The sequence below is a fragment of the Barbatula barbatula genome, assembly GCF_947034865.1.
Source record: "Barbatula barbatula genome assembly, chromosome: 19".
In the NCBI taxonomy this organism is placed as follows: domain Eukaryota; kingdom Metazoa; phylum Chordata; class Actinopteri; order Cypriniformes; family Nemacheilidae; genus Barbatula; species Barbatula barbatula.
The window spans coordinates 22,324,174-22,352,029 of record NC_136782.1 but is presented as its reverse complement, the minus strand read 5'-3'; the positions used below and the strand labels follow the sequence as shown (position 1 = coordinate 22,352,029).

The following is a 27,856-nucleotide window of genomic DNA, read 5'->3' as shown; positions in this document are numbered from 1 at the left end:
AATACTCAATCCAAAAGAAATTGTATTAATGAGGTGACCTTAAACTGGGATTTTCCTCTGGAATTTTCACAACCAGAGACTGTGCGATGTTGGGACATCTTGGAGAACTGATGCCTTAGAAGCGCTTTTAACGTTTCACTAAAGTTTCCTTGTGGGGAAAAAGGTTATGAAAAAGAACAGAACCTTTGACTGAATGGTTCTTCGTATGGTATCGCTGTAAAGAACCTTTAAAGCGTAAGAGACGACAGCAGCTGGAATGTTTGACCTGTCTGAAGTGGTTAAATGTGGCCTCTATGTACACATCTCTTTAGGAGGGATATATTTATCACATTATGGTTTGTGCCATAGAGAATCTTTTGAGAGAGTATTGTCAGCCGACTGAAGTTCATCCTTCTGCCCTCATTAGCATTACCCACTGCCCTGTTCCCACCCACTCCACAATAATCCCAACACATTCCCACCACGGATGGCCCTTTTCAAACCCTAAATAGGATAATCCCCCTCTCCAAAGCCCTCCTGAACCTGCCTTTGGCTCTTTCATTTCTCCTTTCTTCTGGTTGGAGTGAGGCATCGTGTCGTTGGCTTGGAACGGTCAACAAAGGTTCCTCTCCATTGCTGCACATTGTACACGTGAATGGACAGATGTGGGTGGTGTCCGTCGCCGGGTTAAGAGTGCAAACAGTCTCGCACACATCAAAGCTCAGCAAACCATCTCCGTCTAAAGCACATCCTTCTCTTTTAAAAGAGCAACAGTGTCGGACCTTCATCACGACACACACAACCCGACCACAGACATCACATACAGCAGCACCATATTCTACACACATCTCATCCATCACTCATTTCTAAAAATAAACTCCAGCTTACTGTAGCGAACACTTCTGACAAAAAATAAACTATATTGGAGATTATATTCAAATGTGTACACAATGCAGACAAACAAATAAAACTATTTTAGTGGTCATATCTCTTAATGCTCCCTGAACTCGCTGTAAGTCCGCTTTGGATAATATGTCTGCTAAATGACTAGATGTAAATGTAATTAAGACATTTGTGGAGAAAAAGTTATGATCTAAATTCTAATATAACTACTAGCAAAGAAAAATGCTAATTTTAAGTACCAATACTTGTTTTTAAAGCAGTTAATAATTGCAATAAGAACACGACATAAGCACAAATAGGTACAGCCTAAAGATACAAACGCTGCTTTAAATTCAGGTATTTTCATATTTTATTTGTTGTTTTGGATGTATTGGGTTGGTGTCACTTTAAGACCTACTAGGGATGTAACAATGTTATCAATTTCATGGTATCGCAATAGAAAAAATGTTCCAAAATGATGGTGGTCACATGACTGTATGAAATTTTAGGTCTTCGGGCCTTTAACATCGAGAATATTAAACAAAATAACAGACATTCCCTCTGTCAAGGTTCAGCTGGTGCAGTTTTTATTTGATAAGAAAGAGTTTTCAGTCCTTTGACCATCTCTGTACCTCATACCTCAAAGCAACAGTTAGGACTAGAAGAGAAGAGGACAGGATATGACATGGGTCATTACATCATTCCAATGTTCAATAATTGTTTATTAAACACATATGGCACATCTACAAGTCATCATTTATGTTTTTAAATATTGCAATAAATATTGTACCGCAGGCACTACACCGAGGTATTAACGTGCCGTGAGATTTTGATATTGTTACATCCCTTAAGGTCTTTGCACATACAGTCAGAACTTTTCGTATGTGGCGCTCGTTTGTACGGTGTAACTTAATGGTCAAAACATCTCTTAAAATGCTTCTGATGCGAAAATTGCAGAAAAACTAACCCAGTCCGGAAGATATCGGGGTCGTGTGTAAATGTGATTGACACAACGTGGGGTCGTATTTATTTTTTAACGTGCGTCGGACGCAAATTCGGTTGCAATGTCCTTTAGACCTAGAGTAATGCACAGAACCAACAATGACTAATCTTCATTTCTGTGATTATTTCGCAGTAAAACAACAAATTATCCAGGAAAAAATGTGACATTATGTTGACAAACGCAAAATACTGGTGGAACTGTGTAAAATATGAATGTTTATATAGTTCTTCTAATGACAATCTGAGAGAAGAATGTAAACACAGCCTTTTGAAGAATGAAGGAAAGGTTTTCATGGCTAAAGCACATCCAGACTAAACCAACACATCAACCAGACCCACAGAGACAGACTCACACAGGTCACTGTTCTGAACAATAACTGACCACTAAAATCAGACCGACACGAAACAAACTCAAGCCTCACACACTTTACACCAGAATAACCACAACTGAGCCAAAAGAGACCAAATACACACACATTACAGGAGATAAGAGAAAGAGAGAGAGTCGTATGATCTGTGCTGCACATTCGTCATACATCACCGTCAGCGTAGTGAAATATCTCCCTGTGTGGGCGGTCCTTCATTTCCCCTCCAGCTCTGATTGGTCACCAGGGGCTTTGAATGACAGGATGACACAGGACTGTGCGTCACGGCAACAGTGAGTTATGCCACTCATAACAGACGGAGAAACACACACACGGCAGTGAAGCGTTTATGATAGATGATGATATTTTCAATAGGCAGATAAGAATCTGTGTTCATTCATAACTCCTGAATGACAAGAGTGAAGCTTTCAACAATACCAGTGTCAGTTTTTATCCAAATCACACGAAAAGAGACGTGTTGTGTGATCACACACACCTGACAAAGAGAATTCAAACATATGATCAGTTTGCCAGACGGTCACCATTTTAAAAACAATTGTGAAAACAAATCCAAATGTTTATTTATCATGTCACAATTTCTTATTTCTATACCGCTTCAGTTCTTCTTTCTAACTACAGAAATAAATGTAAAAAGTCAAGTTAAATTGAACGTTCATACGTGTACTGCCTTTAATGAGTAATATAAAACATATCAGTGACATGAGTCATGAGAATACAGAAGAGAAATGTGCTTGGAAAAATGATAACGGTCTTAAAAGCTGGTTTTCTTTTAACCCAAAACTCTTTGTATAATATCAGAGTGAAATATGATGTTTTTGTGCATTACAGTGTATGAGAAGATTTGCACTCTGTGTGTGTGTGTGTGTGTGTGTGTTGACACAGTGAAATGACTCCAGTTTCAAACGAGGACTGACACTGACTCCCAAAATTGGATTTCATGACCCCCTTCCTCCTTCTCCTTCTGTCTCTGCTCCGTCTGTGTGTGTTTGAGCCAGATTTAATTCAATTAAAGGATTCTGTGCCTCTCTCTGACTGACACACTAGCTCTGGCTCTGCATTCTGGGTAAAGGGTTCACACAGACACACACACAGAGACTCTGCAGCGAGTGTGTGTGTGATGTTCAGTGTTTACAGCCCTGGATAATGAAGCAGTAATTAGGAGCTGAACGTGATCAGCTCTGAGAGAACACACACACACACTGGTTTATGATCTCCGTGGGGACAGTCCATAGGTGTAATGACTGTTATACGGTACAAACTGTTTATTTTATCCCCTAAACCTAAAGATCATAGAAAACGTTTTGAATTTCAGATATATATTCTTTTTGCCTTTGAGGACCTCAGTTATGGTCCCCACAGTGACACGAGTCCCCATGAGCAGGTGTGCTTTCAGGTTTAGGTCCCCACCGGCATATAACAGAAGACCACACACACACACACACACAGGGGCTCCACTGTATTCTCACCTGTATTCTCACCTGTATTCTCACCTGTATTCTCACCTGTATTCTCACCTGTATTCTCCACTGTATTCTCCACTGTATTCTCACCTGTATTCTCCACTGTATTCTCCACTGTATTCTCCACTGTATTCTCCACTGTATTCTCCACTGTATTCTCCACTGTATTCTCCACTGTATTCTCGCCTGTATTCTCGCCTGTATTCTCGCCTGTATTCTCACCTGTATTCTCACCTGTATTCTCACCTGTATTCTCCACTGTATTCTCCACTGTATTCTCCACTGTATTCTCCACTGTATTCTCCACTGTATTCTCCACTGTATTCTCCACTGTATTCTCCACTGTATTCTCCACTGTATTCTCGCCTGTATTCTCACCTGTATTCTCCACTGTATTCTCCACTGTATTCTCCACTGTATTCTCGCCTGTATTCTCGCCTGTATTCTCGCCTGTATTCTCGCCTGTATTCTCCACTGTATTCTCCACTGTATTCTCGCCTGTATTCTCGCCTGTATTCTCGCCTGTATTCTCGCCTGTATTCTCACCTGTATTCCGCACTGTATTCTCGCCTGTATTCTCGCCTGTATTCTCGCCTGTATTCTCGCCTGTATTCTCGCCTGTATTCTCGCCTGTATTCTCACCTGTATTCCGCACTGTATTCCGCACTGTATTCTCACCTGTATTCTCACCTGTATTCTCACCTGTATTCTCACCTGTATTCTCCACTGTATTCTCCACTGTATTCTCCACTGTATTCTCCACTGTATTCTCCACTGTATTCTCGCCTGTATTCTCGCCTGTATTCTCGCCTGTATTCTCGCCTGTATTCTCCACTGTATTCTCGCCTGTATTCTCGCCTGTATTCTCGCCTGTATTCTCGCCTGTATTCTCGCCTGTATTCTCGCCTGTATTCTCACCTGTATTCTCACCTGTATTCTCACCTGTATTCTCACCTGTATTCTCACCTGTATTCTCCACTGTATTCTCCACTGTATTCTCCACTGTATTCTCCACTGTATTCTCCACTGTATTCTCGCCTGTATTCTCGCCTGTATTCTCGCCTGTATTCTCCACTGTATTCTCCACTGTATTCTCCACTGTATTCTCCACTGTATTCTGCACTGTATTCTCGCCTGTATTCTCGCCTGTATTCTCGCCTGTATTCTCGCCTGTATTCCGCACTGTATTCTCGCCTGTATTCTCGCCTGTATTCTCGCCTGTATTCTCGCCTGTATTCTCGCCTGTATTCTCACCTGTATTCCGCACTGTATTCCGCACTGTATTCTCACCTGTATTCTCACCTGTATTCTCCACTGTATTCTCCACTGTATTCTCCACTGTATTCTCGCCTGTATTCTCGCCTGTATTCTCGCCTGTATTCTCGCCTGTATTCTCCACTGTATTCTCGCCTGTATTCTCGCCTGTATTCTCGCCTGTATTCTCGCCTGTATTCTCGCCTGTATTCTCGCCTGTATTCTCGCCTGTATTCTCCACTGTATTCTCCACTGTATTCTCCACTGTATTCTCCACTGTATTCTCCACTGTATTCTCGCCTGTATTCTCCACTGTATTCTCCACTGTATTCTCCACTGTATTCTCCACTGTATTCTCACCTGTATTCTCACCTGTATTCTCACCTGTATTCTCACCTGTATTCTCACCTGTATTCTCACCTGTATTCTCCACTGTATTCTCGCCTGTATTCTCGCCTGTATTCTCGCCTGTATTCTCCACTGTATTCTCCACTGTATTCTCACCTGTATTCTCCACTGTATTCTCCACTGTATTCTCCACTGTATTCTCCACTGTATTCTCACCTGTATTCTCACCTGTATTCTCACCTGTATTCTCACCTGTATTCTCCACTGTATTCTCCACTGTATTCTCCACTGTATTCTCACCTGTATTCTCGACTGTATTATCCACTGTATTATCCACTGTATTCTCCACTGTATTCTCCACTGTATTCTCACCTGTATTCTCCACTGTATTCTCCACTGTGTTCTCCACTGTATTCTCACCTGTATTCTCGACGGTATTCTCGACGGTATTCTCCACTTTCAAATAAAACATCCAGTTTGATTTATAAAATGTTTTTGTCATGACGATCACAGACAACATACTCACTTGTGCTGTCGGTTCATAGCGGCAACCATAAGAGCCGTCCAACCCAAACGATGCCGAATGTTCGGATCCATACCTTCTGCCAACAACCTGAGAGAGAGAGAGAGAGAGAGAGAGAGAGAGAGAGAGAGAGAGAACGAGAGAGGGTCAGTTTCTTTGCAGAGGAAAGTAAAGTGTGAGTGTGTTTACTGTAAACAGTGAGCTGTGTAACTTACTCAACCAACAGACTGACAACTAACTTAAAACACTTAACACATCTGCCATCACACACACACAGTTCAGAGCCATCTGCACATTTGCCTTTAGGGTCAAACTACAGAAACCCAAAATACGCCCTTCACTTAACACACACTTCTTCAGTTTCACACAGACGTTCCAGTAAAAGACAGCTGTGTGTGCGTCTCTGTTTATTCTCTCTCTCAGACAATATCAACTTCTCTTTCTTTCTCGTGTTTCTGATGAAAAGCATGATGGTGTGCTTGTGAAAATATCTCACGGTCACAGCTCTTCTCATTGGTCTGTTTGAAGTACAGCAATACAACAAGAAGCACTGACGCCACCTGATGCGCACATGTACTCATTACATGACCTTTCACATCAATACTGAGACGCTCCTGAGACACAGATGAGATGGTAATAGAAACAATCATCTCTGGGCTGATTAAAGTTCATTTATTTTAGCTCTACAGAAATAAAGTTCACTGAGAACATATGAATCAATGTGAAAACAAGGATCATTTCTTTAATATATTAACAACTTATGTACAATATAACCATGTCACTTTGTCATCGTTTTTGAATGTAAGTGTATTCGCTTGTGCTCATCATGGTTTTGTAGGTTTTTAGTTTTATAAATATTTTAAATGATCTTTAATTTTCTACTTTTAGTTTTTATGTTAAATTTAGTTGAAGTTTTAGAAATGTTTCTGTATGCTTTTGTCATTTATTTGTTGATTTTTTTTATGTTGCTAAGCTTTATTTGAGTTTTTGTTTATTATTATAACTTTAGTGCTTTAAACAAACTGTTTATTTTTGAGGCAACATTTAAACTTTTCATTTAGTTTAAGTTTTTCCACTAATTTTATGTCAATATTTCTTTGATTTCAATGAACTGAAACGTTTTCAAATTATTTATTTGAGTAAACTAAAATAACCTTGGTGCTTATACAGTATAATTTATAAAAACGCAATAGATTTTCTTAAATTTGACAATGTTGTTAAGAAAGCTAAACAATAATAGAGAAGTTCTTAAATCAGTTAATATTTATTGCTGCAGATCAATCAGTTTTATCAGCTTAACCGAAACAATTAAACAGATGTCATGTGGAAAAACATCATCATAATTACACTTATCATGATTCTTTGTCATGTGATATTTTGTGCCATGATTATATAGTTACACGTGTACATTTCAGACACTAAAACACCGTCAGATGAGAGAAACATTATGATTTTCATCGTCAGAAAGCATCTCACCTCTTCACCTCTTCTGGGTTTCCAGATCTAACAGCATCCAGAAGATTTTCAGCTGTAGAGAAAAACACACACACACACACACACACATTATAACATAGATTCAACATATCATCATATGTGGTGCTTCATGTATACACACACACACACACACACACACACACATCATCATATGTGCTTCATGTATGTATACACACACACACACACACACACACACACACACACACACACACAATCATCATCATATGTGCTTCATGTATATACACACACACACACACACACACACACACATCATCATATGTGCTTCATGTGTACACGCGCACACACACACACACAATCAAATGTGCTTCATGTACACACACACACACACACACACATATATTATAACATTGATTCAACATATCATCATATGTGCTTCACACACACACACACACACTGTAGCTCCAGTAATTTCTTTGAGAATAAATATTATTTATCATTATTATTTGTATAATGACAGAATCTCTTCTAGTGTGTAAGTGCTGATAGTAGTTCTATGTTTACTACAGTAAAACATGGCGAATGTTTATAAGCGCGTGTGTGTTTATTATTGTACCTCCTCCGTCTCTGTCTTTCTTTAAACACAACGCGAGGGCTGCCGCCGAAATGACGCCCGCGGCTGCAGCAGAGGACGCGTCCGACGCACCATCGCGCCCCGCGACCGTGAGCGTCGCCCAGCTGCTCCTACGTGCCTCAAGACTCGCGCGCCACCTGCCGGCCAGCTCGTGGTACTGCGCGTGCGGCCGCTCGCTCAAAACGCTCTTTCTGTTCGCCACCGGGCTCCGGTTCGGTTCGAGCTCGCAGAGGTTTCGGAAGCGCGACGCCTCGCCGCGACCGGTCTGCAGCGAACGACACGGCGACAGACTGCGCGACCTTCGCATCAGCACGCGCGTCGGAACCGCTGACAGAAACATTCTCACACAGCGCGAGCGTCCCAGCTGACCCGGGACAGAAAATGACCGTCAAGCTGTGCTGGGGTCAAATAAAACGGTTGAATTAATCACCGGCGGCAGGTAACGCGTCTAATGTCATCACAGCGTGAGCACACAAACGTAATGTCCGGTTAACGGAAAACATTCGCGGCGTCATACGCCACGGAATCATGGGGAATGTAGTTTCATGACGTTTCTCATCGTGACGTCCTTCACAGCAGTGCGTAACTTTCAGTATCACTTTATAAACTTTAAAAGGGCGTTGGGTAGCATGAGTCTTGAGCCACGGACCGTGTGTGTTTGACAGGATCTGTAGGCCTATTTATAATTATTCATGATAAATATTTCCTTCACTTGTTACTTCCGATGATATATGATTTGTGCTTCAGCTTAAATCCATAACACGATATATATTTGACTATTATAATAACATAAACCTCCGTCAGTTTCTCGATCATCTGCCAGGGGGCGTCTGAAGTCTATAAACAACATTTGACCTCAGTGTTTTCGGCTAATTACTAAACATTTCTGATGACGAAACAAAGACTATAGCACACACACGAGACATTTGATAAATGTTTATATTGTGGGGCACAGAATAAAACGAGAGTTCAGATGAACAGACACATAACGACAAAAAGTCTTTGTACCCAAATGTGAATACTTGACAAATCCAGCTCAATCCAGTATTTTATTATTTACTTTGCAGTATTTATAATCACAAATCCAGTATTTTATTATTTACTTTGCAGTATTTATAATCACAAATCCAGTATTTTATTATTTACTTTGCAGTATTTATAAACACAAATCCAGTATTTTATTATTTACTTTGCAGTATTTATAATCACAAATCCAGTATTTTATTATTTACTTTGCAGTATTTATAAACACAAATCCAGTATTTTATTATTTACTTTGCAGTATTTATAATCACAAATCCAGTATTTTATTATTTACTTTGCAGTATTTATAAACACAAATCCAGTATTTTATTATTTACTTTGCAGTATTTATAATCACAAATCCAGTATTTTATTATTTACTTTGCAGTATTTATAAACACAAATCCAGTATTTTATTATTTACTTTGCAGTATTTATAATCACAAATCCAGTATTTTATTATTTACTTTGCAGTATTTATAAACACAAATCCAGTATTTTATTATTTACTTTTTACTTTGCACTTTGCAGTATTTATAAACACAAATCCAGTATTTTATTATTTACTTTGCAGTATTTATAAACACAAATCCAGTATTTTATTATTTACTTTGCACTTTGCAGTATTTATAAACACAAATCCAGTATTTGATTATTTACTTTGCAGTATTTATAATCACAAATCCAGTATTTTATTATTTACTTTGCAGTATTTATAAACACAAATCCAGTATTTTATTATTTACTTTGCAGTATTTATAAACACAAATCCAGTATTTTATTATTTACTTTGCAGTATTTATAAACACAAATCCAGTATTTTATTATTTACTTTGCAGTATTTATAATCACAAATCCAGTATTTTATTATTTACTTTGCAGTATTTATAAACACAAATCCAGTATTTTATTATTTACTTTGCAGTATTTATAATCACAAATCCAGTATTTTATTATTTACTTTGCAGTATTTATAATCACAAATCCAGTATTTTATTATTTACTTTGCAGTATTTATAAACACAAATCCAGTATTTTATTATTTACTTTGCAGTATTTATAATCACAAATCCAGTATTTTATTATTTACTTTGCAGTATTTATAAACACAAATCCAGTATTTTATTATTTACTTTGCAGTATTTATAAACACAAATCCAGTATTTTATTATTTACTTTGCAGTATTTATAATCACAAATCCAGTATTTTATTATTTACTTTGCAGTATTTATAATCACAAATCCAGTATTTTATTATTTACTTTGCAGTATTTATAAACACAAATCCAGTATTTTATTATTTACTTTTTACTTTGCACTTTGCAGTATTTATAAACACAAATCCAGTATTTTATTATTTACTTTGCAGTATTTATAAACACAAATCCAGTATTTTATTATTTACTTTGCACTTTGCAGTATTTATAAACACAAATCCAGTATTTGATTATTTACTTTGCAGTATTTATAATCACAAATCCAGTATTTTATTATTTACTTTGCAGTATTTATAAACACAAATCCAGTATTTTATTATTTACTTTTTACTTTGCACTTTGCAGTATTTATAAACACAAATCCAGTATTTTATTATTTACTTTGCAGTATTTATAAACACAAATCCAGTATTTTATTATTTACTTTGCAGTATTTATAATCACAAATCCAGTATTTTATTATTTACTTTGCAGTATTTATAAACACAAATCCAGTATATTATTATTTACTTTGCAGTATTTATAAACACAAATCCAGTATTTTATTATTTACTTTGCAGTATTTATAATCACAAATCCAGTATTTTATTATTTACTTTGCAGTATTTATAAACACAAATCCAGTATTTTATTATTTACTTTTTACTTTGCACTTTGCAGTATTTATAAACACAAATCCAGTATTTGATTATTTACTTTGCAGTATTTATAAACACAAATCCAGTATTTTATTATTTACTTTTTACTTTGCACTTTGCAGTATTTATAAACACAAATCCAGTATTTGATTATTTACTTTGCAGTATTTATAAACACAAATCCAGTATTTTATTATTTACTTTTTACTTTGCACTTTGCAGTATTTATAAACACAAATCCAGTATTTGATTATTTACTTTGCAGTATTTATAAACACAAATCCAGTATTTTATTATTTACTTTGCAGTATTTATAAACACAAATCCAGTATTTTATTATTTACTTTGCAGTATTTATAAACACAAATCCAGTATTTTATTATTTACTTTGCAGTATTTATAAACACAAATCCAGTATTTTATTATTTACTTTTTACTTTGCACTTTGCAGTATTTATAAACACAAATCCAGTATTTGATTATTTACTTTGCAGTATTTATAAACACAAATCCAGTATTTTATTATTTACTTTGCAGTATTTATAAACACAAATCCAGTATTTTATTATTTACTTTTTACTTTGCACTTTGCAGTATTTATAAACACAAATCCAGTATTTTATTATTTACTTTGCAGTATTTATAATCACAAATCCAGTATTTTATTATTTACTTTGCAGTATTTATAATCACAAATCCAGTATTTTATTATTTACTTTGCAGTATTTATAAACACAAATCCAGTATTTTATTATTTACTTTTTACTTTGCACTTTGCAGTATTTATAAACACAAATCCAGTATTTTTTAATTATTTTAAATGTTTACATGCGCCGTATCTCTATGTTGAGTAATAATTGAATATGTTTATAGTAAAATAGAGTTTTATGACACGTCAGTGATGTGCGCGTGCATCAGGGTGGGCGGAGCTCAGCTGTCTGTCAAATGTGTGTGGTAGCGTGCGCGTGCACCCGCCTCTGCTGCTCTGATGATCATCATCATCGTAACGCGCGCACACACACGCACGCACGCACGCACACACACAGGTGTAGCAGCTGTTTGTGCATTTCACTAGGAAACACGTTCACGTTTTAACATTTTCTGTTTATTTATTTATAATCACTCACGCACGCGCATAACTGGATATTTAAACCCGAGCTTCCGCACCCGGAGCGCGCCTGCGGAAAACACGCTACATATGATGAACATATGTTTGAACATCAGACCAGTCTGATCTGAATCACGGACACGACACGGGAGATTCGCTTGAGGCAAGAGACGCACCGACACCGCCCGCGTGTTTCATGCGCTTCATCATCATCATCATCATCATCACGCACGCACGTCTGAGATCACCGGAGAAATCAAACTTCACGGTGTGAATCTGCGAGTCTGACAAACATCGTCGAAACTCTTTTCTCAACAGCTTTGATCGGTGTTTAGTTCGAGAGGATGTCCGGGGAAGAGGTTCTGATACCAGATGATCGAGCCTTCAGCGGGTTCAAGCAGGAGTGTCAGTCAGAGGAAGGCTGGAGTTTCACCTACAACAAAAACAACATCAGCGTCTGGATCCAAGTGATGGAGGAGGACAAGAGTTTACAAAAGATAAAGGTGAGCGACTGAGAACAACAACCTCTCCACACTGTCCTGTGTGACGACACACATGTCTGGTTTATGATCTCCGTGGGGACAGTCCATAGGCGTAATGTAACTGTATATTTTATCCCCTAAACCTAAAGATCCTAGAAAACTTTTAGCATTTTTAGATTTTCAAAAATGATCGTTCTGTACAATGAATAAGCTTTTGTGCCTGTGAGGACCTCAGTTATGGTCCCCACAGTGACACGAGTCCCCATGAGCTGGTGTGTATTCAGTCCCCACACACACACACACCTACCTTTGTACTTAAGTATCAAAAGTACTTCTAATATTAAAACTTAAGTATTTAAAGTAAAGTTGAAGCAAACGTTGTTAAAGGGATATGTCACTCAGATAATTCTGTCATGATTTACTAACCCTCAGGTTCAAACTTATATAAATGTATTTGTTCTGTTAAACACATAGATATCTGTAAGAATGTTTGCAATTTTCAGTTCTGACATCATCCACTACCATAGTAGGAAAGAGTTTTGTATTTTTTTGTTCTGTTGAACACAAAGTGAGATGTTTGGAAGAATTTAGGAACACAAACAGTTCTGGGACACTTTAGATATTATTTTATAATATTTCCTACTATGGCAGTCAATTCAATTGAATTTATATTGCGCCTTTCACAATGTGCATTGTTCCAAAGCAGCTTTACAGGAGAAAACTGAAAAACACAGAAAATGTTAAACACAGCACTGTACATGGTGTTTCTATAACAAGCTGAATTATTCTAGTAAATCATATCTAATAAATGCAGTCTCCTGGGGGATTATTTAGCATATTTGCATGAAGGGAATGCAATGATGTCAGAGAATTGTAAATTGCTAACATTCCTCCAAATATCTTTCTTTGTGTTTTCTCGAACTTATACAGGTATGAAATGACATGAGGGTGAGCAAATGATTACATCATTTTTATTTTTGGGTGAAATATCCCTTCAATAAAATTTTTTTAATGTTCAACACACACACCTGTGTGAGGTTCATGTCACACACACACACACACACACACCTCTGTGAGGTTGTTGTGATTACACACACAGACACACACACACCTCTGTGAGGTTCATGTGATTACACACACACCTGTGTGAGGTTCATGTCATGTCACACACACACACACACACACACACCTCTGTGAGGTTCATGTGATTACACACACACACACATGTGAGGTGATTGTGTTGAGTGGTTTATCATAAGTCATGACGCGGGTTTGTACATGTGTTGTGATGTCAGGGATGTCCGAGTGTAAAGCGGACACATCCGGGGGTGTGTGTGCTGAAGGTCTGGTTTATCCAGCGGCAGCTGTGTTTAAACATTCACACGTGTGTGTTTGAACTGTCAGGGAAGGGCTCATGCATGTTTATCTTCTCACACCAGCCAGTGTTCATGCAACAGGCAGAAAACCTTCAGAAGTTAGTTTCGTGACAACTGGTGTTTACACACAGAGATGATCAGAATACAGTTACAGCGTTAAAGCGCTTCTCATCCTCTCATTCTCTGTGTGTCTGCACACAACTCACAAGTTGTGTTGGTCACCTGACAGCTCACCTGTGCTCAGTGAGAGAGAGAAAGAGAATGTGTGTGTTTGCAGGAAACTCCCAACAGTCACCTGACAGCTCACCTGTGCTCAGTGAGAGAGAGAATGTGTGTGTTTGCAGGAAACTCCCAACAGTCACCTGACAGCTCACCTGTGCTCAGTGAGAGAGAGAAAGAGAATGTGTGTGTTTGCAGGAAACTCCCAACAGTCACCTGACAGCTCACCTGTGCTCAGTGAGAGAGAGAATGTGTGTGTTTGCAGGAAACTCCCAACAGTCACCTGACAGCTCACCTGTGCTCAGTGAGAGAGAGAAAGAGAATGTGTGTGTTTGCAGGAAACTCCCAACAGTCACCTGACAGCTCACCTGTGCTCAGTGAGAGAGAGAAAGAGAATGTGTGTGTTTGCAGGAAACTCCCAACAGTCACCTGACAGCTCACCTGTGCTCAGTGAGAGAGAGAAAGAGAATGTGTGTGTTTGCAGGAAACTCCCAACAGTCACCTGACAGCTCACCTGTGCTCAGTGAGAGAGAGAAAGAGAATGTGTGTGTTTGCAGGAAACTCCCAACAGTCACCTGACAGCTCACCTGTGCTCAGTGAGAGAGAGAAAGAGAATGTGTGTGTGTAGAACTCCCAACAGTCACCTGACAGCTCACCTGTGCTCCGTGAGAGAGAGAAAGAGAATGTGTGTGTTTGCAGGAAACTCCCAACAGTCACCTGACAGCTCACCTGTGCTCAGTGAGAGAGAGAAAGAGAATGTGTGTGTGTAGAACTCCCAACAGTCACCTGACAGCTCACCTGTGCTCAGTGAGAGAGAGAAAGAGAATGTGTGTGTGTAGAACTCCCAACAGTCACCTGACAGCTCACCTGTGCTCAGTGAGAGAGAGAAAGAGAATGTGTGTGTTTGCAGGAAACTCCCAACAGTCACCTGACAGCTCACCTGTGCTCAGTGAGAGAGAGAAAGAGAATGTGTGTGTTTGCAGGAAACTCCCAACAGTCACCTGACAGCTCACCTGTGCTCAGTGAGAGAGAGAATGTGTGTGTTTGCAGGAAACTCCCAACAGTCACCTGACAGCTCACCTGTGCTCAGTGAGAGAGAGAAAGAGAATGTGTGTGTTTGCAGGAAACTCCCAACAGTCACCTGACAGCTCACCTGTGCTCAGTGAGAGAGAGAAAGAGAATGTGTGTGTTTGCAGGAAACTCCCAACAGTCACCTGACAGCTCACCTGTGCTCAGTGAGAGAGAGAAAGAGAATGTGTGTGTTTGCAGGAAACTCCCAACAGTCACCTGACAGCTCACCTGTGCTCAGTGAGAGAGAGAAAGAGAATGTGTGTGTGTAGAACTCCCAACAGTCACCTGACAGCTCACCTGTGCTCAGTGAGAGAGAGAATGTGTGTGTTTGCAGGAAACTCCCAACAGTCACCTGACAGCTCACCTGTGCTCAGTGAGAGAGAGAAAGAGAATGTGTGTGTTTGCAGGAAACTCCCAACAGTCACCTGACAGCTCACCTGTGCTCAGTGAGAGAGAGAAAGAGAATGTGTGTGTGTAGAACTCCCAACAGTCACCTGACAGCTCACCTGTGCTCAGTGAGAGAGAGAAAGAGAATGTGTGTGTTTGCAGGAAACTCCCAACAGTCACCTGACAGCTCACCTGTGCTCAGTGAGAGAGAGAAAGAGAATGTGTGTGTGTAGAACTCCCAACAGTCACCTGACAGCTCACCTGTGCTCAGTGAGAGAGAGAAAGAGAATGTGTGTGTTTGCAGGAAACTCCCAACAGTCACCTGACAGCTCACCTGTGCTCAGTGAGAGAGAGAAAGAGAATGTGTGTGTTTGCAGGAAACTCCCAACAGTCACCTGACAGCTCACCTGTGCTCAGTGAGAGAGAGAATGTGTGTGTTTGCAGGAAACTCCCAACAGTCACCTGACAGCTCACCTGTGCTCAGTGAGAGAGAGAAAGAGAATGTGTGTGTTTGCAGGAAACTCCCAACAGTCACCTGACAGCTCACCTGTGCTCAGTGAGAGAGAGAAAGAGAATGTGTGTGTTTGCAGGAAACTCCCAACAGTCACCTGACAGCTCACCTGTGCTCAGTGAGAGAGAGAAAGAGAATGTGTGTGTGTAGAACTCCCAACAGTCACCTGACAGCTCACCTGTGCTCAGTGAGAGAGAGAAAGAGAATGTGTGTGTTTGCAGGAAACTCCCAACAGTCACCTGACAGCTCACCTGTGCTCAGTGAGAGAGAGAAAGAGAATGTGTGTGTTTGCAGGAAACTCCCAACAGTCACCTGACAGCTCACCTGTGCTCAGTGAGAGAGAGAATGTGTGTGTTTGCAGGAAACTCCCAACAGTCACCTGACAGCTCACCTGTGCTCAGTGAGAGAGAGAAAGAGAATGTGTGTGTGTAGAACTCCCAACAGTCACCTGACAGCTCACCTGTGCTCAGTGAGAGAGAGAAAGAGAATGTGTGTGTTTGCAGGAAACTCCCAACAGTCACCTGACAGCTCACCTGTGCTCAGTGAGAGAGAGAAAGAGAATGTGTGTGTTTGCAGGAAACTCCCAACAGTCACCTGACAGCTCACCTGTGCTCAGTGAGAGAGAGAATGTGTGTGTTTGCAGGAAACTCCCAACAGTCACCTGACAGCTCACCTGTGCTCAGTGAGAGAGAGAAAGAGAATGTGTGTGTGTAGAACTCCCAACAGTCACCTGACAGCTCACCTGTGCTCAGTGAGAGAGAGAAAGAGAATGTGTGTGTTTGCAGGAAACTCCCAACAGTCACCTGACAGCTCACCTGTGCTCAGTGAGAGAGAGAAAGAGAATGTGTGTGTTTGCAGGAAACTCCCAACAGTCACCTGACAGCTCACCTGTGCTCAGTGAGAGAGAGAATGTGTGTGTTTGCAGGAAACTCCCAACAGTCACCTGACAGCTCACCTGTGCTCAGTGAGAGAGAGAAAGAGAATGTGTGTGTTTGCAGGAAACTCCCAACAGTCACCTGACAGCTCACCTGTGCTCAGTGAGAGAGAGAAAGAGAATGTGTGTGTTTGCAGGAAACTCCCAACAGTCACCTGACAGCTCACCTGTGCTCAGTGAGAGAGAGAAAGAGAATGTGTGTGTTTGCAGGAAACTCCCAACAGTCACCTGACAGCTCACCTGTGCTCAGTGAGAGAGAGAAAGAGAATGTGTGTGTGTAGAACTCCCAACAGTCACCTGACAGCTCACCTGTGCTCAGTGAGAGAGAGAAAGAGAATGTGTGTGTTTGCAGGAAACTCCCAACAGTCACCTGACAGCTCACCTGTGCTCAGTGAGAGAGAGAAAGAGAATGTGTGTGTGTAGAACTCCCAACAGTCACCTGACAGCTCACCTGTGCTCAGTGAGAGAGAGAAAGAGAATGTGTGTGTTTGCAGGAAACTCCCAACAGTCACCTGACAGCTCACCTGTGCTCAGTGAGAGAGAGAAAGAGAATGTGTGTGTGTAGAACTCCCAACAGTCACCTGACAGCTCACCTGTGCTCAGTGAGAGAGAGAAAGAGAATGTGTGTGTTTGCAGGAAACTCCCAACAGTCACCTGACAGCTCACCTGTGCTCAGTGAGAGAGAGAAAGAGAATGTGTGTGTGTAGAACTCCCAACAGTCACCTGACAGCTCACCTGTGCTCAGTGAGAGAGAGAAAGAGAATGTGTGTGTTTGCAGGAAACTCCCAACAGTCACCTGACAGCTCACCTGTGCTCAGTGAGAGAGAGAAAGAGAATGTGTGTGTTTGCAGGAAACTCCCAACAGTCACCTGACAGCTCACCTGTGCTCAGTGAGAGAGAGAATGTGTGTGTTTGCAGGAAACTCCCAACAGTCACCTGACAGCTCACCTGTGCTCAGTGAGAGAGAGAAAGAGAATGTGTGTGTTTGCAGGAAACTCCCAACAGTCACCTGACAGCTCACCTGTGCTCAGTGAGAGAGAGAAAGAGAATGTGTGTGTTTGCAGGAAACTCCCAACAGTCACCTGACAGCTCACCTGTGCTCAGTGAGAGAGAGAAAGAGAATGTGTGTGTGTAGAACTCCCAACAGTCACCTGACAGCTCACCTGTGCTCAGTGAGAGAGAGAAAGAGAATGTGTGTGTTTGCAGGAAACTCCCAACAGTCACCTGACAGCTCACCTGTGCTCAGTGAGAGAGAGAAAGAGAATGTGTGTGTTTGCAGGAAACTCCCAACAGTCACCTGACAGCTCACCTGTGCTCAGTGAGAGAGAGAATGTGTGTGTTTGCAGGAAACTCCCAACAGTCACCTGACAGCTCACCTGTGCTCAGTGAGAGAGAGAAAGAGAATGTGTGTGTGTAGAACTCCCAACAGTCACCTGACAGCTCACCTGTGCTCAGTGAGAGAGAGAAAGAGAATGTGTGTGTTTGCAGGAAACTCCCAACAGTCACCTGACAGCTCACCTGTGCTCAGTGAGAGAGAGAAAGAGAATGTGTGTGTTTGCAGGAAACTCCCAACAGTCACCTGACAGCTCACCTGTGCTCAGTGAGAGAGAGAATGTGTGTGTTTGCAGGAAACTCCCAACAGTCACCTGACAGCTCACCTGTGCTCAGTGAGAGAGAGAAAGAGAATGTGTGTGTGTAGAACTCCCAACAGTCACCTGACAGCTCACCTGTGCTCAGTGAGAGAGAGAAAGAGAATGTGTGTGTTTGCAGGAAACTCCCAACAGTCACCTGACAGCTCACCTGTGCTCAGTGAGAGAGAGAAAGAGAATGTGTGTGTTTGCAGGAAACTCCCAACAGTCACCTGACAGCTCACCTGTGCTCAGTGAGAGAGAGAAAGAGAATGTGTGTGTTTGCAGGAAACTCCCAACAGTCACCTGACAGCTCACCTGTGCTCAGTGAGAGAGAGAAAGAGAATGTGTGTGTGTAGAACTCCCAACAGTCACCTGACAGCTCACCTGTGCTCAGTGAGAGAGAGAAAGAGAATGTGTGTGTTTGCAGGAAACTCCCAACAGTCACCTGACAGCTCACCTGTGCTCAGTGAGAGAGAGAAAGAGAATGTGTGTGTGTAGAACTCCCAACAGTCACCTGACAGCTAACCTGTGCTCAGTGAGAGAGAGAAAGAGAATGTGTGTGTTTGCAGGAAACTCCCAACAGTCACCTGACAGCTCACCTGTGCTCAGTGAGAGAGAGAAAGAGAATGTGTGTGTGTAGAACTCCCAACAGTCACCTGACAGCTCACCTGTGCTCAGTGAGAGAGAGAAAGAGAATGTGTGTGTTTGCAGGAAACTCCCAACAGTCACCTGACAGCTCACCTGTGCTCAGTGAGAGAGAGAAAGAGAATGTGTGTGTTTGCAGGAAACTCCCAACAGTCACCTGACAGCTCACCTGTGCTCAGTGAGAGAGAGAATGTGTGTGTTTGCAGGAAACTCCCAACAGTCACCTGACAGCTCACCTGTGCTCAGTGAGAGAGAGAAAGAGAATGTGTGTGTTTGCAGGAAACTCCCAACAGTCACCTGACAGCTCACCTGTGCTCAGTGAGAGAGAGAAAGAGAATGTGTGTGTTTGCAGGAAACTCCCAACAGTCACCTGACAGCTCACCTGTGCTCAGTGAGAGAGAGAAAGAGAATGTGTGTGTGTAGAACTCCCAACAGTCACCTGACAGCTCACCTGTGCTCAGTGAGAGAGAGAAAGAGAATGTGTGTGTTTGCAGGAAACTCCCAACAGTCACCTGACAGCTCACCTGTGCTCAGTGAGAGAGAGAAAGAGAATGTGTGTGTTTGCAGGAAACTCCCAACAGTCACCTGACAGCTCACCTGTGCTCAGTGAGAGAGAGAATGTGTGTGTTTGCAGGAAACTCCCAACAGTCACCTGACAGCTCACCTGTGCTCAGTGAGAGAGAGAAAGAGAATGTGTGTGTGTAGAACTCCCAACAGTCACCTGACAGCTCACCTGTGCTCAGTGAGAGAGAGAATGTGTGTGTTTGCAGGAAACTCCCAACAGTCACCTGACAGCTCACCTGTGCTCAGTGAGAGAGAGAAAGAGAATGTGTGTGTTTGCAGGAAACTCCCAACAGTCACCTGACAGCTCACCTGTGCTCAGTGAGAGAGAGAATGTGTGTGTTTGCAGGAAACTCCCAACAGTCACCTGACAGCTCACCTGTGCTCAGTGAGAGAGAGAAAGAGAATGTGTGTGTGTAGAACTCCCAACAGTCACCTGACAGCTCACCTGTGCTCAGTGAGAGAGAGAAAGAGAATGTGTGTGTTTGCAGGAAACTCCCAACAGTCACCTGACAGCTCACCTGTGCTCAGTGAGAGAGAGAAAGAGAATGTGTGTGTTTGCAGGAAACTCCCAACAGTCACCTGACAGCTCACCTGTGCTCAGTGAGAGAGAGAAAGAGAATGTGTGTGTGCGTCTGTGTGTCTGTGTGTCTGTGTGTGTTAACATTGAAATGACATTTCTCCATTATGTCAGTTGTTTAAGCTTTGTATATATATCTTTTCTTCATTGAATACATTAATTGTCATTAATAGTTATGATGTAAAAGCCTCAAAACAGACAATTAATTGCCATAATAGCAATTATAAATCAGCAAATGTCATAACCGTGACCGCCCTAGAAAATGTATGATTATAGAATACTGAATGTGGACTGAGACCAAATCACTCTTAGGTGTGTGTTAAGTGGAAGTTTGTGTATGTTTGTATCTTATTGTGTGTGTGTGTGTTTGCTTGTGTGTGGGTGCTGACGTGTTCCTGCGGGGCAACAGCAGTGCAGCACAATAACCCACAATGTGCTGAAGTGTGAGAAATAGTGTATCTCTGACAAACAAAGAGAGAGAGAGAATATTTAATACCCCCCACGCTCGCACACGCACACGCATACACACACACACACACACACACACAGACACGCGCACTCAAACGCACAAACACAATATTTAATGCCTCTTTCTCACACACACAATAAGATTCAAACACACGGTTGGTTGTTGGCAGTGTCTTGCCATGTGCTGTGTGTTACTGTGATCTTCACAATAACCGTAAAGTTGATGATGATGGTTTGTCTGTGTTTGATGATTGTGTGGTTGACAGCAGCTTCAATGAAGACAGATGTGATCATGTGATGTGAAGAAAGGTTTGTGTGATGTGTTGGTTTAGTGGTTACAGGATACAATCTACCGTTTGCACAAGATCAAAATCATGACGACTATTGCAGGTCCCCATAAAACACGTGTGTGTGTGAGGGAGAGCGGTATGAGTCATACTGATGCAATTATCTCTTGTGTTCAGTGTGTGTTTGGTCTTCATGGCCTTGTCCACACACCCACACACACACACACTTGTGGAATGCTGGAGTGTGTCATAGGATTATCTCGCCTCATAACAGTTAAACTTCTGTGATCATTCATTCACTCATCTTGATGTTGATTCAGACTGTATGAGTCTCTGTCTGATGTAGATCTGATGTGTGTGTGTGTGTGAGAAGGATTGTGATGTTTGCTTGTGTTGTCAGAGGAACATCGTCAGACGTGTCAGATATTCTGCTCAGCAGTTACAGGTTTCAGTGATGTATGAAGCGGTCCGAGCAATTAATTACTATCAGAAACTGTAGCCAAATGAGACTTTAAATTCCAGACATGACCACGGACGTTTGTCTTAAGCACAAAAGTTAATGATTACAGTAGAGGTCAGTCAGACTGCAGCACACACACATACACTTACACACGGACACACGTACACGCAGCCAATACACAAACACACCGATTGTATACTGTATATTTAGTACACAATATTCTGTGTGTGGCTGGAGTTGTTGTTCGGCTTCCCCTGAACACACACACATTATGTGTCCACCCACTCAGTGCTTTCAGTGCTCCGTGGAGCTCCAGGAACATGTGTCCAGAGAGAGCGAGAGAGAGCGAGAGAGAGCGAGAGAGAGCGAGAGAGAGCGAGAGAGAGCGAGAGAGAGCGAGAGAGAGAGAGCGAGAGAGAGCGAGAGAGAGCGAGAGAGAGCGAGAGAGAGCGAGAGAGAGCGAGAGAGAGCGAGAGAGAGCGAGAGAGAGCGAGAGAGAGCGAGAGAGAGCGAGAGAGAGCGAAAGAGAGCGAGAGAGAGAGCGAGAGAGCGAGAGAGCGAGAGAGCGAGAGAGCGAGAGAGCGACCGCACAATACATGACAAAGATTTATAAGGTTCATCGCAGCAATCAGTAATCTGATGATGCTCTAATTGGATAATGTCTGATCTCATGAAATAGAAAAGTGCGTGCGTGTTATTGATATTTTAATCTTACTAAATACTTTGAATGGTACTAAATCCAGACGTTACTTACGGTTTTGTGGTCGGAAAACATCCGTGGTGTCTTGAACAAAACATTTGTCTTAATAGCCATGAGTCTGATGCATTGTGGGTAATGTAGTTCTTGTGCTCTGTCTCCTCAGTGTCGGATGCAGTGTAAAGACATTCCTGCTGAAACCATGTACGACGTGCTTCATGACATCGAGTATCGCCGGAAATGGGACGCTAATGTCATAGAGACGTTTGACATCGGCAAACTGACGGTTAATGCAGATGTGGGATATTATTCCTGTGAGACCCCCGACATCCCATACTGCCAAAATAATGAAATCGTGTTGTGCTTATTATGTTCGTGTATGTGTAATCCTTTGTGTTTTCTAAAGGGAAGTGTCCTAAACCATTGAAGAATCGTGATGTCATCACACTACGCTCCTGGTTGCCGATGGGAAACGATTACATCATCATGAATTACTCTGTCAAACACGCTGTGAGTGATTCAGCAGGATTGTGTTTTATCAGTAGTATAGTGCTCACCAGTGTTCTATATAGTATTGTGTTATAGAAAAGATTCTATATTCCACCAAAAATGGTTCTTGGCTTGTATCATAGGTGAACCACTTTTAGGGCTATGAAGCACCGTATCTTGGTGCTTAAGTGGTTCTTTGGGATGACTGAGGAGTTTTATAGCACCACTTCTGTTAAGCCCCTGTATGGCTCTTCAGCGGTTCTATAGAGCAGGTTTTTTTAAACTGGGGTCTGGGGACCCACATGGGTCCCCCAGGGGGCCTCCAGAAGGTTTCAAGGGATCCCAAGAAAATTGCCGGGGAAAAATTTAGAAAAAGTTCATTTCTGTTTATCTGTTTTTGTTACATGCATGGTGTATATATTTGTATCTGTCTATGGAGTTTTTCTCACTAGTTTCTCACTCAAAGTGAAAACAGCTACAGCACAAATACATTTGAATTATTATGATTTTATGTTTCCTTACCCATAAAATGTTTAGATGGTTACGTATTTTAGAAAAGGGTCTCTCACAATAGCTTAATCTTATTTGTGGGTCCTTGGCATCATAAAGTTTGAAAACCCCTGCTATAGAGCACCTCAGTCATCCCCTGGAACTACTGAACATTTCTGTTTATATTGATATGTATAATTTACATAGATACTTCTTTACTTTGGCAATGTAAAGTTTATTTTATCATGCCAGTAAAGCTGAGGTTAACTGAGGTTAAAAGTATCAGTGTGTGTTTGTGCGTTCTGGAATCTGTAGGTGTGTGTTTAGAGTCACATGAGAACACTAATCTGCAGAAACTCCTGACTGAATTGATCTACAGATAGAGAGAGAGAGAGAGAGAGAGAGAGAGAGAGCGAGCGAGCGAGCACAATACTGCCTCTTTATTCTGTCTCACACACACTGACACACAATCGATCAAGCACACACAGTAAAACCAGGCCAGAGTGTAATTTGGACAATTAGAGATGTAGAACAGAGGTGCTGTAATAAATCTGACTGGTTTTAACACAGATTCTGCTGTGCGTGTACGTGTGTGTAGCAGTGATGAAAAACACAAGGGCACACACACACATGCATTCTTAACACTATTAGTGTAATGTAGATCATGTGTCGTGTGAATAATTCTTTCATTCTGTGTTCTCAGAAATATCCTCAGAAGAAAGATCTGGTGAGGGCCGTCTCTATTCAGACTGGATACCTGATCCAGCGCACCGGACCCATCAGCTGCACCCTAACTTACCTGGCGCAGGTTGATCCCAAAGGTAACACACACACACACTCGCACTACATACACACCAACTCACTACACACACATTCATTCACGCTGTTAAAGGTGCAGTAAGCGATTTCTGAATTGAGTTATTTGAAATCGACAACAAAACGCACTACAAAGCAAAAGGAACAAGCCCCCTCCTGCATTGCTCCGCCCACGAACATGCATGAAATACTGAGCTTTATCATAGCTTAGACCACGCAAATTAATAAAACAAGCAAAGACGCAAGTAGATATAAGCAGCATACTGATTCCAGATAAGCTCAGCTCAGCGTTAAGAGCTTTGTGTTAACAACTCAAGGTTGTGTGTTGGATCTCAGGGGATTACAGATCCCTGTGTATAAATGTATAGGATAATGCGATGTAAGTCACTTTGGATAAAAGCATCTGCCAAATGCATATAATATATGTTGGTTCTAACAAACAGAAAAACCAATGTTCCTCACATACTGATCCGAATCAAAGCAACTTCCTCGGGTGATTATAAGATGATCTAACCCCAACCCAACGCATCTCTGCTGGATAGTCTTTATAATATTAACGCGGGTCCTAGATCCTGCCTGACTTTTGCCTTCTTTTTTTACTTAAAAGTAAAGAGTCTGTGAATTTTATGTAAGAAATAAGACATCGCTCTTCCTAAACTCTTTCTAATGCACGTTTGCTCTCTTCCCTCCGTCAACATGAGCTGACACGCCCCCTATTGCTGATTGGCTACAAGTTTGTTTTGGTACTTTTTGGCCTGACTCAAAAAACATACTTAGCCTACCTTTATACTTCACACACTCATACACACAAACATTGTCTATTGTTTTTATCGCATCTGTGTAAAGTAATTTGTAAAGAGTGTCCTATTGGTAAGAATAATACATCTCACTAGTGTGTTTTTGGCTAGACTCTCACTATATTCATGTTGATCATCTTTAAGTATGTGTAAACCAATATTAAATGTGTTCCGAGTGTGTCACCCCAATAGAAAATGTGTTATTAACCAGATCAACCAAATTTGAATGATAGAAAACCCGCCAAGTAAAGACATTTTTATAAAAAATTTGACACGCATATACGCACATCATATCTGTATTATATGTGTTACTATATTAGTAACATCTCAGATGTGATCCCAGATATCAGACGCCTCTCTCTCTCTCTCTCTCTCTAGGTTCTCTACCTAAGTGGGTTGTTAACAAGTCTTCCCAGTTCCTGGCTCCCAAAGTGAGTGAAGTGCACACAAGTTCATTTCCATTGTTATGTGTGTGAACGTTATCACGTATGTGTTTGATTTACATCAGCGCATCTTAAAGAGAGTTTCAAACGAACCGTCACGTGTCTGTCTTTCAGGCGATGAAGCGTATCAGTAAAGCGTGTCTTCGGTACCCCGAGTGGAAACAGAAGCACAACCCGGGATTCAAGCCGTGGTTATACCCGGAGCAGAACCGTCTGTCCAGCATCCCGCTGGGTGAGCTCTCTATACAGCACGCCGAATCTCTGGAGAACATCGACGAGAGCTCGCTGAGCGAGAGTAAAGATGAGCGCGCTGAACACAGCGATGAAGAGGGACACCACTGACACGTACACTTCATGCATTAGAAACCCTTCAAAACACACACATGTGATCAGTTCTGTGGTCACTCCCCTGTCAGAGTGAATCATGTATGCAGACACAAATAAAAGAGTTTATGAAGGGATTTATTTCAGCCGGCTCTTGCTTGATGGATTGAGTCCTGATCTTATATAGCATGCAGTTTGTCTCCAGACACACAGAGGGCGCCTGTAGAATCATTGTATGATGTCACAGTTTCAAGAATGAAGAAATGAATGTAGAAACTGGAATCAAATAAAAACGCCGCTTGGTTTTGGAGCTCTTGTGTGTTTCTTGTGTTTAACACCGCAACAAGGGTGTGCTCATGAGATGTTCGGTTATTGATCAAGAAAGAAAACCTCTGACGTAAGACCAGGAACATGTCATGTAAAATATATTTTTTAATGGGGTATGTTTTGACTCAAGTAGATTTTCTGTAGGGCAGGAAAGTTTCCCCAAGACACCAATAAGAAGAAAAGCAAATTGAGTCACTTTGTTACAGGAGAGATCTCAAGAATGTCTCCAACTGTTTAGATTTGTCAAATTTTGCTCTTAAAGTAACTAAACATTCTGCCATTAATAACTCATCCTCAAGTAGTTTAACATCTGCATGACCTCCATTTTTCTCCAAGGTAGTTTTGAAAGCTTTTCTTGTTTGTTTGCGCACAAAAAGTATCCTCGTCGCATTATATTGATTTATACTGAACCACCGGAGTCGCGTGGACAATTTTACGATGTCTTTACGCACTTTCAGCGCTTTTTAAGATTGTTGCATTGCAATAAAAGTCAGAAAGCTCGAAACAACCTTATTTTGCGTTTTTGGATAAATGGAGGTCAAACAGATGTTCAAGTACTTGAAGGTGAGTCATTTAAAAATTTCGTCTGAGTTACCCTTTAACCCACCAACACAGGTACATCTGTGATACGTCTGCTGGAGATCTGGAAACATCTGTTAAACATCTTAGAAAGAGCTGTTGTTCATACCTTCTAAATCATACTGCTTACTGCTTACTGCATACTGCATACTGCTTACTGCATACTGCTTACTGCATACTGCTTACTGCATACTGCATACTGCTTACTGCATACTGCTTACTGCATACTGCTTACTGCATACTGCTTACTGCATACTGCTTACTGCGTACTGCTTACTGCGTACTGCTTACTGCGTACTGCGTACTGCTTACTGCATACTGCTTACTGCATACTGCTTACTGCATACTGCTTACTGCATACTGCTTACTGCATACTGCATACTGCTTACTGCTTACTGCCTGCTGCATACTGCATACTGCTTACTGCATACTGCTTACTGCATACTGCTTACTGCATACTGCTTACTGCTTACTGCTTACTGCTTACTGCATACTGCTTACTGCTTACTGCATACTGCTTACTGCATACTGCATACTGCTTACTGCTTACTGCTTACTGCATACTGCTTACTGCATACTGCATACTGCTTACTGCATACTGCTTACTGCATACTGCTTACTGCATACTGCTTACTGCATACTGCATACTGCTTACTGCATACTGCTTACTGCTTACTGCATACTGCTTACTGCATACTGCATACTGCTTACTGCTTACTGCTTACTGCATACTGCTTACTGCATACTGCATACTGCTTACTGCATACTGCTTACTGCTTACTGCATACTGCTTACTGCTTACTGCATACTGCTTACTGCATACGGATTGAAACGCTTTCCTGAATCTCAGTGTTAAGAGCATTGTGTTATCAGCTCAAGGTTGTGTGTTTGATCTCAGGGGATTGTAGATCCCTGTGTGTAAATGTATAGAATAATGCAATGTAAGTCACTTTGGATAAAAGCATCTGCTAAATGCATAAATGTAAATGTAATAATAGACCTATACTGTATTAGTGGAGCATAGTCCAAATATTTCACTGTCTTGCGACACCCAGCGATCACAGCTGGTAAATACGGCTTTAGACTGATGACACATTATTATTTATCTTAATAATAATTACACCAAAATGAAACAAGTTTATTCCCACGAAAAACTAAACGAAATAATAACGTAAAGGGAACGCACAAAAAACACAGTCGATTATGATGACTGTGAAAGATATAACACGAGGGGGTGATGTTGTGTCACAGAATATTAAATCAAATGTCCTTTAATGTCATCATGTGATTACACAGCGCGAGCGCCGCCTGCAGGTCTAACGCTCGTCGCGTCGCGTCACTTCAGCCCGTGTCTCTGATCTGTACGCGCGCTCATGT

The 27,856-nt window shown here is 41.3% G+C and overlaps 2 protein-coding genes across 6 annotated transcripts in view; one reads left to right on the top strand and one right to left on the bottom strand.

Moving 5' to 3' along the window:
- The window catches only part of clpb (ClpB family mitochondrial disaggregase), a gene marked incomplete at its 5' end in the record, with an annotated part of 21,394 nt that extends 13,134 nt beyond the window's left edge, over positions 1-8,260 (bottom strand). Inside the window, 3 exons of the mRNA XM_079481486.1 lie at positions 5,887-5,924; positions 7,311-7,362; positions 7,903-8,260. Of these exons, the coding sequence (XP_079337612.1) occupies positions 5,887-5,924; positions 7,311-7,362; positions 7,903-8,260 (448 nt within the window). The remainder of the gene's footprint in view (positions 1-5,886; positions 5,925-7,310; positions 7,363-7,902) is intronic.
- On the top strand, positions 7,955-25,929 carry stard10 (StAR related lipid transfer domain containing 10). 5 transcript variants are annotated; one of them, XM_079481489.1, is made up of 7 exons: positions 7,955-8,359; positions 12,225-12,409; positions 22,382-22,529; positions 22,622-22,725; positions 23,897-24,014; positions 25,185-25,237; positions 25,364-25,883. In XM_079481489.1, exons 2-7 carry the CDS (start codon positions 12,251-12,253, stop codon positions 25,589-25,591), a joined length of 810 nt encoding a protein of 269 aa, XP_079337615.1. In that variant the 5' UTR covers positions 7,955-8,359; positions 12,225-12,250; the 3' UTR covers positions 25,592-25,883. The 5 variants fall into 5 exon arrangements, with proteins under 5 accessions (XP_079337615.1, XP_079337613.1, XP_079337614.1 ...); XM_079481488.1 differs by lacking the exon at positions 7,955-8,359 and adding an exon at positions 11,768-12,069; XM_079481490.1 differs by lacking the exons at positions 7,955-8,359; positions 12,225-12,409 and adding exons at positions 21,785-21,863; positions 22,101-22,132.
- Positions 25,930-27,856: the final 1,927 nt, after the last annotated feature.

Coding starts and splice junctions, on each gene's coding strand:
- stard10 (XM_079481487.1), top strand. CDS start 12,251: ATGTCCGGGGAAGAGGTTCTGATACCAGATGATCGAGCCTTCAGCGGG. Junction 22,530..22,621: donor AGATGTGGGATATTATTCCT/GTGAGACCCCCG, acceptor TGTTTTCTAAAG/GGAAGTGTCCTAAACCATTG. Junction 25,238..25,363: donor CCCAGTTCCTGGCTCCCAAA/GTGAGTGAAGTG, acceptor TCTGTCTTTCAG/GCGATGAAGCGTATCAGTAA.